This window comes from Podarcis vaucheri (assembly GCF_965113315.1).
Source record: "Podarcis vaucheri genome assembly, chromosome: 5".
Classification (NCBI taxonomy): Eukaryota; Metazoa; Chordata; class Lepidosauria; order Squamata; family Lacertidae; genus Podarcis; species Podarcis vaucheri.
The window spans coordinates 65,517,906-65,530,160 of NC_138763.1; the positions used below are offsets into that span (position 1 = coordinate 65,517,906).

General features: G+C 45.3%; 1 protein-coding gene across 13 annotated transcripts in view; it reads left to right on the forward strand.

The window, feature by feature from the left end:
• The window catches only part of EXOC6 (exocyst complex component 6), a gene marked incomplete at its 3' end in the record, with an annotated part of 98,947 nt that extends 86,743 nt beyond the window's left edge, over positions 1-12,204 (forward strand). For 3 of the 13 annotated variants that reach the window (XM_082224917.1, XM_082224920.1, XM_082224915.1), the window contains 3 exons: positions 9,030-9,142; positions 10,260-10,271; positions 10,992-12,204. In XM_082224917.1, the coding sequence (XP_082081043.1) occupies positions 9,030-9,142; positions 10,260-10,271; positions 10,992-11,121 (255 nt within the window). Of the gene's footprint in view, positions 1-9,029; positions 9,147-9,383; positions 10,238-10,259; positions 10,272-10,991 lie in introns of those variants that run through there. The other 10 variants (XM_082224911.1, XM_082224921.1, XM_082224919.1 and 7 more) reach the window with 7 other exon arrangements.
• Positions 12,205-12,255: the final 51 nt, after the last annotated feature.

A 12,255-nucleotide genomic window follows, 5' to 3' on the forward strand; every position in this document is an offset into this window, starting at 1 on the left:
CCTTTTGATTGGACTTGCCCTCAAATTCTTTTCCTGTTCCACCTTTATATTAATTACAGGACTTAAATCTCCTAGGATTATATGCCTCTACTGTTTCAGTGGAAATGAACATGTACACTCTGTTTCCTCTGATGAATTCTGAGTCACAGTAGCATCTTGAGCCAAATCAGAAAAGATTACAGGCATTACGTCATGTACCTCTTCAAGAACACAACTACACACACACACACACAGTGTCTAATTTACAAATATAAAAACACACACACGTATGCATATTCCCACACATTCTCTCTTACACAAACACTCCTATATTGATGTATGTTTTTGTTATTGCTGGTTTTATAACTAAAAAAAAACAAAAAAAAAACCCCCTTTGGTTATCTTATTATGGAAACTCAATTGAGTTTTTACTCCCAAAGATGACCAATAAATATTAATATATATATATATTTCAATGGCCTCCCCTGTTCCCTGTCCCTACTGACATTCTTTTTTTAATAGATTGTTATACATATCCAGTCATAAGCAAATTGAGTGTGTGACTTTCTAGCATCTTGTATATAATGGATTACTGTATAGTATACAGTAATTTCTCATACTTAATTCATTCAGATGCATTATATAGCATACTTTCCACTTTATCTTTTCCTTTGTGTTGTTAGATTTAAGCAAATGCATCTTATTTTTATTTTAAGTGAGGTAAAAAGTGAAGTGAGATAACAACTTGCTAGATCCTATTGAATACCTGGATCCTGTAACCTGGACCTTTCCACGGACATAACTGCAAAATGTCACACCAATACTAGATCTAACTGTGAAAGCTGCTCATTGAAATGAGAATACTAGATCCCCTAGATGTATATGCCTATTCACTTGTGAGTAAGCTCTATTGAATGCAGTGGGACTGACTTCTGATTAAGTATGTATACGATTATACTGGTAAAGTGTATTTTCCCTAATTCATATAGCAAAGGAATAGAAATAGTTCTGCTTCATTTTCTAAATTAGGTCTATGCATTTGACAAGTGAATCTAGGCTTTATTACACTTGGCATGCACACACACACACACACACACACACACACACACACACGTGTGTGCACACACAGGCTGGGCGCCTCAATGGTGCCCCTCTGAAGGCTTCACCAGGGCAAAAATCCCCGGCGAGCGTGCCCCCACAGTAGCTGCATTAGCGCCTGATTACAAATCTTTGAAATCCTTCATGCCCAGTCCCCCTCATCTTAACTCCCAGAACTATCCTGTTAAAGAGATATTTTAATACCTGGGTTTTATTGTGCCTAGGGCTAAAACATATGACATATTTTTAAACCACTGTATTTACTATTGACTCTGAAGTCTAATCAGATGACAACTGCATAGGAAGTATGGAAAGCTAATAGCAATTGCAGGTGTCAACCCACATTTCAAGGACTTGAGAGTTCAAATGATATATATGTACCAGTAAACCACTTTGATTATCTTCTGCAGCCTTGTGTGGACAAAATAACTAACGTTACTGCCAGCTGCCTTTGAAACCTCATACCACAAACAGGAAGGCATGAAATAGTCATGTTAATAGTGAGTAAAGTGAATCAAATCTTTTGTTTGTTTCTTTTTGGAGAAGCTGTGAAGGATGGTTAATACCCTGCCTTTCTCTGCGTATTAATGTAAGCTGAACTGATGGAAAGGTTCTTCATATCAGTCTATGAGGAACAGATGCAATTCCCACCATACAGATGCTCCTTGAAATGGCTTACAGGCACATATGGGAGTGATGCTGCCTCCCATCCCATTGCTTGTCTTGACGGTGCATCACCTGAGTGCCAAATCATATGCAGGTGACCAGGACATGGTTGCAAAGACTAGGTCACCAGGCAGCTCTTGCCCACCCACAGCATACAGTATACATGCTGTCAAAGTCCATTACGCACAGCAAGGTGCGAAGCTGAGAGTGAGACAAAGAATAAGTGTGTAATAGCACCAAGCAGCCATCCTGCTGTCGCTGCAGCTCGCTGTTCTATCTGCACCATCTTCACCCGGGAGTTGTCCCAACATAACCCCTGAACCTGCCCTCCGGAGGGGAGAGGGAAGTTTATAATTGGACTGCTTATGTAATTTGCTTGTGCGTGTTGGTCTTCCGCAGCATGTAAAGCTGTGGCATTCAGAAAAAAAGAAACTTTCTAGAATTAATGAGGCTGCTGTGTAACCTTTCAGCTGAGCATAGGATGCGATTACATCCTCTGCCGTTGCTTACTCTCCTCCTGCTGCTCCTCTTTGAGGCTGGAGCTGATGCGATGGCGTTGAAGGTTGTTCCTGTTCATATAGGATATGTACCAAAAGCAGAAAATACAGTGGCACATGCATGCCATTCAAGTACATCTATTTTGCTTTTCTATATATGTTTTCCATATTTATATGGTCTGTTTGGTTATTTTCCACAAAAGGGAGACGCAGGATACACACTCGGCATCCTGAGAATTCCCAATTTTCTTTTTCTTTTTAAAGCAATTTCCCCATTTTGTGTGGCTGCAGAATTTTTTTTGAAAGCATGTGGGGATAATTGGTCTTTTCCGTGGTCCGGGGGCAAAGCTTCAGCGTCCTGCCTAGCTCCCTGCTCTGTCCCATTACTGATGCAAACAGAATTGTGCAAAAATATGCCCATTTTACAGAATGTGTTCTGCTTCTCTTGATGCAGAATGCGTGTGATTTTTTAAAGGCTGGTTTTTGTATTCCTACGTGTTGTACATTCTACATTTCCTAACAGTGTAAACTCTAAGGAACAGAGGGGGACTTCTGGGTAAACATGCATAGGATCCTCGGTTGTCTTTGAACTGGATGTGAAAGTAAGTGTCATTTTAAACAGTGGAACTATCTGAAGTATTTTGAGTAGTGCAGCTTTAATGTTTCTTGCATAGATCTTGATAAATCTGAGGAGTGGTACCTGCATTACTCTTCAAATAGCCACCCTGCGCAGTCCACAGTCGGCCTGCATTATATCTGAATGGATATGTGTAGTTTTCTTTTAAGAATACCCAAGGATGATACATCAGGATAGTCTGAAGTGTGACACCCCCCAAAAAAATTTGATTAATCAGCCTTCTGCAAAACATTTTGCCAATGTCTACTTGGATACTTGGAGACGTGGTGCAGTAGCTAACACAACCATAGAGGCATGATAAAGTATATGGGAATATGCTGCATCAGTATCCCAGGAAACGTCACACACTGCAAATGGTACCCTCTTTGGGTGGGGTTATAACTAGGCAGACAGGGCTACCCCTAGACATTTTGCTGCTTGAGGCAAAGGGCAAAATGTCCCCCTCCCCACTTTTCCATTTACAGAAGCCAACTGGACTAGCAGTTGCATTTTATGTTGATACTGGCAATGAGATGGTGCTCTTTGCCAAACACGAGGGTGCAACAGGCTAGTTATGAGTGTGCAGGGCACCCATTGCTTCCAGTCTCTGCCACCTGATGCAGTTGCCTCATTTCAGTTCTACCTAGTGGCAGGGACGGCCCTGCATGGCAGGTTCCGTTTTAATTTTCTCCATTTGAAAACAAAAAGAGCACAGGCACTTCAGTATGCCTCACCAAAATAAATCTGGTGTTTGGTTGAGCCTAATTAGCTGCACTGTCAGAAAGCGCTCCAGAAAAAAACTGTCACTGCACTAATTAGTCTACTATAAAAACACACCAAGAAACACATTAAAGGGTGGGACAGGCAAATTGGTTGAGGTGCAAGAATGGGTGGCCTGTTGTGCTCGTTACCAGATTGTGCATCTCTATGACTAGATGAGTAATGTTTTAATTTAGAGATTGCCAAGGGAAGAACTGAAAACAGGGGGAAGTCATTTGCTATGCCAAAGCTTTCCATTATCCAGTGCACTGATTTGATCTATCTGAATGATGAAAAATACAGAAACCCACTACATTAATCAACCTGCATTAGAAAATGGAAACATCTTATTTTGCAGTCTCATGCCTGGATTGCTAAATGGAGAGACTATGAAGTCTGAGATACATTGCAAGAACTGAAATTTTAATTCCACAGCAGGGATTTTCAGGTTTGCTGTTGAATTAATGTTTCATATTGATTTCCAATGCAAAATGCTCTTAATACGGTTTGTAGGACAGAAACATTGATGGCTGTACGATTTCGCTCTTTATGCTCCTGCTGTAAGCTTACACAGAAAGTTATTCCAGAACTTTGTACTGTAAACTGAGCCAATTGTATATGAGCAGCATGTGAACCATTTATGTAGGATAGCCTACATCAGATTAAAATTGGAAAGTGATGCTAGTAAGGTGAGTGTCACCAAATTTCAAAAGGGTTTCATGGCTGAGAGTTTCTTATGGAGCTTCTGTGGGCAAAATATTGGTTTTGGTGATAGATATGAAGACGTTACCATAAATTGATTCTTGGACATTTTCATTCGGACAAATATTACTGAGTAAAACTTTCCTTTCTTTCCCCTTTGGGTAACTCTGGTGAAAAATTGCATGTTAAGTAAGATGTATGCTTCTGAACTTGCTTTTGTCTTCCGAATCCTGAATATGATTTTATTTTATTTTTACTGATGTATACCAGCAGTTTTCTTGAGGGTTTTTGATTCATCAGCATACCACGCTTTGCTTCTTCAGGCCATTTTGTGTGTTTTTCTTGCCTGTTTTTAATTTTTAATTTTAAATATGAAGATGCACTACCAACAAAAATGAACTCCTGAGTCATAAGCACCTTATTTGGAAGTAAAGACCCATTAATCCCAATGCTCACTTCCAGGTCAATGTGCTTACTATCATAGGCTGAGTAGTCCGACCAAGATGAATAGTGTCAAGAAACCTGTTTAGCATGTGGTGAATGAAATGCTACACTCTGATGCTACACTTACGGGTTTTGCTGCTCAGCAGAAGAAATGTCTTACACATGAAATTGCTGTTCTGTAGGGTCATGAACAAATCCAGATTAGTCCTGGATTTTGCTCTTCTTAAAGCGAAATCCAAGGACACCAAACATGATTTATTTACCCCTTCTGACACTTTAACTATACTCTCCTACTTCTGTTTTCTAAGAGTAGAATAGGGGTGCAATGATGGGTAATGATGGGTAAGAATAGTAATGATGGGTAAGAAACCAGAGTCTGTGAATTAGACCAGGTATGTAGCAATCAGACTTAAAGGTTTATTTGGGGTGGTGGAATGACATTTCAGAGCTTGCAGTGTTACTGCTCAGGCATGGGCTTCCCCCTCTTTCTGTCATCACCACCTCAGAAGTGCCCACATTCATACTAGTTCAGTGGCGTAGCGTGGGGGGTGCCAGGGGTGCCGGCTGCACCGGGCGCAACATTTGGGGGGGCGCGTTTGGCCGGCCCCCCTCGAGGAAGTGGGAACCTCTCCAAGGCGGGAGAGACCTCCTCCCGCCGCCAGCCTTCGGAAGGCTGCTCCGAAGCCTGGCGGTGGGGCGGAGAGACCTTCTCCCCGCGCCAGCCTTCAGATGGCTGTCCTGAAGACTTGTGGTGGGAGCAGTGGCGTAGCGTGGGGGGGTGCAGGGGGGGCTGCCGCACCTGGTGCAACATCTGGGGGGGCGCGGAAGAGACTCGAGTGCTAAAATCCACGGGTTAGGGGGCGCAAATTACTTGCCTTGCCCCGGGTGCTGAGAACCCACGCTACGCCACTGTACTAGTTAAAACATGTTTGCATACATGTGTCTTTCCTTCAGACCTTGCAGAAAAGGGTAGGGTTGGCATGCTATGGAAATGCAGGGCTCGTTTTCCCTATGGTTTCTGAAGCCAAGAGGTTATAGGGTAGGATGGGGGAGGTGATCAGGAATGAGGAGTTGCCCACTGTGGCCAAGAGAATTCAAATGGCTCAAAGAAGGTTGCAGGTGGCTCTGCCCAGCTGAGGTGCTTCCCTATGTTGTCCTCTGACCCCACTCATAATTTGGGACATCTCTTATTTTTATAAATTGGTCTCTGAGGCAGATGTGGAAAAACTGCACTGGCTTGAAGTTCCATCTGTCCTACTGCGCAGGGCACAAATAGCAAGAGAGAGATGTGAGACTCTGGCTTTTAAGGTAGTGTCTGCCGGACTGAAGTGTGACTTGTGACAATAATCTATGGAATGGCCTGTTTTTAGGAAAACATGGAAATAACCGGCCTCCAGTGGGAGATGAGCTGGAGGAGGCTTGTGAAGTCTCCTCTCCCCTGACTCTGGACCTCATGAGGGATAGGCAGTGCTTTAATTTCTAAGCAAAGGAGAAGCCGGGCCTCAAGTCTAGCTGGAAGCAACCTCTTGTCCTTCATCCTTGCCATCTATGGTGGACTATAGGAGCCAACTCCTAGGGTCCATGTGGGCTTTGGCCCCCACAATAAAATATTTGAGGGGGCTTGGCCCCCACAGTTGATGGGCATTCCCATTCAAATGATATGTGTGCACTGCGTCATGTGATCGGTTATGTGTGGTGGGGCTTACCTGGGCCCCCACAATATTTTATTCAAATTGGCACCCCTGCAGTGCACTCAGGCTTTGCAGTCAGTGACAAGGGAAGATGGCACCCTAAACAGGTCCCAGGACCGCTTTGACCCACTCCTCCTCCATCCCTGCCTGGGCTCCCATGAAACTCCAGGTGTAAGTTAAGAAGGAAAGTCACAGCCTTGGGACTGGAGGCATGGAAGGAGGAAAGCCTTCGCAAAGTGTAGCGGGATAGGGTAACCTCTAGCCTGCCCTCAGCCTTAGCTATTGGACCACGCTGGCTGGGGCTGATGGGACTTGAGCATCCCTGGTTTAGTGCGACAGTTCTAGCGTCAGCCTTCCCACCTCCCCGGCCGCTGTCTGCTTGGCATCCATCGCCGCTCATCCTTCCCACTCCTCCTCCTCCTCCGGAGGGAACTGGTTTCGAGTTTAGGTGGCTGAAGAAGATTCCGCTCGACTTGGGAGGGCCACCGTGGGGAAACCCGGATGGCTCTTCTCGCTGGGAAGCCGAGAGACCGGAGCTCCTTGCAAATCTCTCTCTGGGAGTGTCAAAAAGCCCCCGGAGGCGGCGCAAGTGTAGATGGCTGGGGGGACCCCGCCGTTCCTCTCCTACGCGCGCCTTCCTTTTGCCCCACGGTCTCCAGGTTAAGGCGAAAAGGAAATGGCAAACCGAGCCCTGATAATGAGCAGATGAATAAACGTGCGAGAAACTCCTCTTGGCTACCCCTCCCCACCTTTTCCTTGGCTCCTTCAAAGACGCCAAACAACCTGCTCTCCAGAAACCGCCGGGGCTGGAAGGAAGACGATCCGCGCCCCAAGTAGCGAGTGAAGGGCTTGGCAGTTTTGAAACAATGAGAAACCTGGATCGGAAGTTGGGTTTAAGTGGCTTAGAGGGGATTAGGGCTTCAAATTGGCGGCGGGGCCCGGCGCTTTCCTGCGAGAGTCACGCCGCCTTTTAAAAGATTACGCGCAGATTTGACAGCAGCTCCGGCTGGATATTATGAGCCGAGCAAAGGCAGCTGGAAGGAGCCGGGGTGGAGGTCCCTCCCGAGGGATTTTATTTTATTTTATCCAATTTTATTTTATTTTATCCCGGCTCCTTCTGTTCCTCGCCTCCAGTTTCCTTGTGCCAGTACTTTAAATAAAGGCTACTTTTGAAGCGTGTTGTGGGAAGAGCAGGCGCACAGAGGCATTGGAACGAACATTCATATTCCACTCAAACGCGTTTTAATTTTGGTATGAAAAGCATACCCCCGTTAAAACGAAGGAGAGGTGCCCAACAATTTTTCTGATTAACGAGTTTTTCGATTGCATTATCTGTGGAACTTAAGTGATCACTTTCCCCCGTTTTAAGGTGTAAGAACAGCGTTTGTAAACGGAGGCTTTGTAAGGCGGAGCGCTGAAATGCGCCCTTCCCCGAAAGGGGTACTAAGCTGTGTTCTGTGTTGCAACAAAAAACAACACAGCAGTGCCTTGTGGCAAGCTTAAAAGTACTCAACAAATGAAGATATTTCTTAATGGCGCACGAAGGTGTGGGAATCGATCCTACTCGAAAAATGGACATATAAACTTAGAGCCGCTAGAGGTCCACAAAATAAGGACCCATTTCTTTCTATTTGGTATGGTTTTATTGTTGTTCACATTAATGACACAGAGCATAGCCAACCTCCCGCCCTCCATGAATGGCTGTGGAAAATACGAAAAATAGAAATAGAGGCAGAGCTTTACATACTAAGGTTCTCTGGAAATGCAGCTCATCTTCCCCTGGAAAATGAGGGGTATCCATGCCATTGGGGTTTTTATTTGTATAGACATGTTTTATAACGCCTCCGTATACAGATGGGTAGCCGTGTTGGTCTGCCATAGTCAAAATAAAAAAATTCCTTCCTGTAGCACCTTAAAGACCAACTAAGTTAGTTCTTGGTATAAGCTTTCGTGTGCATGCACACGAAAGCTTATACCAAGAACTAACTTAGTTGGTCTTTAAGGTGCTACAGGAAGGAATTTTTTTATTTTAACGCCTCCGTATTTTATCGAAAGTCTGGAGTGCATTTCTGAAGTCTCTCGGCCCCCTCATGGTCTCGGTTCGCGCCTGTTTTCTGTGATTGACTTCCGTCTATGCTCGATTTTGCCTATTTACTTATTTCCCGCCTTTCCCCAGGGTGGGTGGGTTATGCGATACATTTCGTGGCATAAACTGCTGTGGGCCAAAGCCCAGCTCGTTAGCATTAGCGGATGTAACATTTGATGAATCTCATACCATTAGAAATTGGTTCGAGGGGCTCTCTGCCTTGAAAAAACGGGGGATTATTTTTTTATGGCTTGCTTTAAAACGACGAAAGAAGCATATTTCCATTTTTTCGTTTGCTTTCTTCCTCTCCTCCCCCCCCCGGGGGGGTCGTGTTGTGCATCTTGAGCTCTTCCTAACGCGGGATGAAAGTTGGTGGTCGAAGGAGACGGGGTAAAGTCGCCACATCCATTGGGAGCGAGAGGAAACTCCACACCCCAGAGGCCCTTAACGTCACTTTGTGTGTGTCCCCCTCTCGCCCCCCCCCACTTCAGCTTCTGGATCTCTTCATGGTGTGGGATTGGTCGACTTACCTAGCAGACTACGGGCAGCCCAGCTCCAAGTACCTGCGCGTCAATCCAACCACCGCCTTGGCCCTCCTGGAGAAGTGAGTCACACACAGCCCTCCTCCTCCTCCTCCTCCTCTAGCCATCTCTGCAGGCGCTATCAGGAGACCAATGCCTTGCAGGAGAGCGAATGCTAGGGCACCCCCCCCCCCGCCCAGGACACGCATAGGGAAAGCTTAGGTTGTAACCCAAATGCGTGCGCTTAGGTGCCGCCTGTCCCTTTGCAAACGGGGAAATGCTTCTTTTGGTTTTAGCAGCTCCACCCGGATCTCTGGTGATTAGGACTGCACACTATCTGCATCTTCCCGCTTAGGAAATTTGCCCATTCTAAATTTCCTTGGACGGACGAGTCCCCTTTCATTGGCGCCCCCAAAAGAAGCCCACGCAAGATGGCAAAGTGTGGGATGGATCTCGGAGCAATTGGTAAAAGTCCTAATTTGCAGGACCTTTTGGTTTAAAATTATTCCAAAAAAATGTAATTACTCTTTGGGAGAGAGAGAGAGAGAAACAGACAGACAGAGAGAAACCAGCAGAAAAACGCCAACACAAATGTGACTAAACTGCAGTATTAAAAATGATTCTTTTCAGTATGGGGTCTTTGCTTGCGTTGCGCTATGCAAAATTCCCATCACCAAACACCCCCCCCCCCTTTCAAGGAGTCCACGTGCTTTGATTTAACCGGATAGTAGATCAGATCGCTACAAAAAAGTTGATCCATTTGATCCAGTGTGCCCCCCAGTGCAGGCAGGCCTTGGCTGAGGATCTAACCTTGATCGAGAGGGAGAGGGAGAAAGATGGACGTCTCCACAGTCTAGCTGTTCCAAGGATCGCGGCAGCTGCCTTGAAAATGGGAAAGAGAGGAAGGAAGGTGCAGTCCTGGGCAGGCTTCACCTGGGACTACGTCCCTCTGGGCTGAATGGTACTTACGTCTGAGCAAACCTCTTTAGGTTGAAGCAGCGAGGCTCTCTGGAAGCTTCAGCCTCGCCGCGAATGCGGAATAGCAAAGAGCGTTTAGGACTCAAGGCACACCGCTTGCAGCTACACCCTGAAATGCAAAGGCGTTATAAATATTTAGCTGTACCTTAAACTACCCCCTTCCTTTCTAACTGTTGATTCGTTTTCTTTCTTCCCCCCTCGCAACGCCCCAACGTTTTGCAGAGTCCACAGAGGGTATGTATTTTTGTACTTTTTCGGTTTTACTTCTTCTGTCACTCCGAATTTATTCCTTTTGGTATTGAACCACCCAAGGTTCCGCTTCGAAGAGATTAATAGGAAGGCTGACTAAAACAAACAAATAAACAAAAAACAACTCAAGCCAAACTAAAGTGTCTTAATGGTTACAAGTAGTGGCCCATATACGAATTACAATGAACTACATTCTGTTCCTTGTACAAGTAACTTTAAAAAACAACTGATTGTAACAGAATTCCCTTTGATTCCATGGATACTTCCACACATCTATAATATTTAGTGTAGCCTCCATCCCCCATTAAAAAAAAAAGTCATGTGCACTGGAAAATCCCGCTTTGTCATCCCAGCTCAGAATTTTCAGATTTGGAAAACGAACTCAGGTCCCGGAAAGTTTATGCCATCCTAAAATATTTTTTGCCTTAGAAGTTCACGGGGGTCTCTGTTGTTTTCGCCTAGACTGCTCTTTACGCCGTTCCGATTGGAAGAAAATCGGATTAAGTTGGTGCCATAAACTCGGCTGCTTGAGAACCTCAAACGTTCCGAGCGCGCCGTTTTTTGCGCGTTTGGGTGGGGGGCTGCGGACATTAAACCCTTCGCACTGGGAACGAACGCAAATGAGGAGGAAATTTGGGCTTCTTTTGAAAACGAGCGAACTAACTTAAATTCTGTTTCTTTCCTTTTCTCCCGTTCTGCTTTCAGAATGAAAGACGTGAAGAAGAACAACATCTTCGCCCAGTTCAGGAAGAACGACCGCGACAAGCAGAAGCTCATCGAGACGGTGGTGAGGCAGCTGCGAGGCTTGGTGAACGGGATGTCCCAGCACTCCTGAACGCCGGGCGTTTCTGGAGACCGGCGGGCGCAGGCCGAAAACTAAGCCTGCGTCTCCCCGGTTAGGGTCCTTGCTCCATGGACAACTGGAAAAGATGCTGTGAAAGGGACCGGCCTATGGAAAGAGCCGGAGAGAACCTGAGCGTCTGCACTGCTGTCAATTAATGCTATCTTAACAACAACAACTTGTAAAAGGAAAAACAAACCCACACACACACATACATTGGTAGGGGTGGAATAGGGCTGTATATTTACCAAGGCAAAATGCCAAATTGTACATGCAACAGTGGGATTGTAAATAACTTTCTTTGCGGTCTGCGGGCAATGCCTCAAGATTCCCCCCTCCCCTTTTCCAAAGGACTTGGTGGGGGTGAGATTGCCACGCAATCCACCTTTGCTGCTCCCTACACTAACCCCGAGGTCATGTTTTCCCAAACAAGGAACTTTTTCTGTTTCAATAGTTGCCTGTCTCTCTAAATATAAATATAAATATAATATATATATTTACACACACTCTCCTGTATTATTTGTAAATTATTAGCCTTAAGTGATCCAACAGGTTTTCTATACCAGATTTTTTTCTTTTCTTTTTTTGTAGTGGGGGCAAAAAAGGAGAGGGTTTTCTTTTTTTTGTAGAGAGCCTTTCCAAACTACCTGAATCAAGACTCCGGCCTTGGTGGTCTTTGAACAACTGGACTTTTCTCGGGTATTTGAGCGACGGGACTTTTATATACAATTCTTAAACCCCCGCGGCGCCCCCCCCCCAGTTTCCTCTGCCTGCGTAAGGGATAAGGCAGCGCGATGCCAGTGTTGTGCGTGTAGTTGTGTAGGTAGGTCTCTCTCTGTGTGTGTCCATCTGGGTGTTTCTAGGACTAGCTATTCCCCACCCCACTCCGTCCCCCTCAATTTTCAACTTCTGCACTGGAGCAGCCTCGTTCGAAACGCAAAGCGAATGTATCCTAAATTCCAAAAAACCAAATGAATCGAGGGACTTGCATAAAGAATGTATCTTTCTTTCCTTCTTTTCATGCGCTCCGTGTATTAAGTTATTTGGACAGTCCCGAATACAGTAATATAAACCTTACCCTCCCTTTGGTGTGGCTTGTTTCATTGTTTTTTCCTAATGGGGAAATGC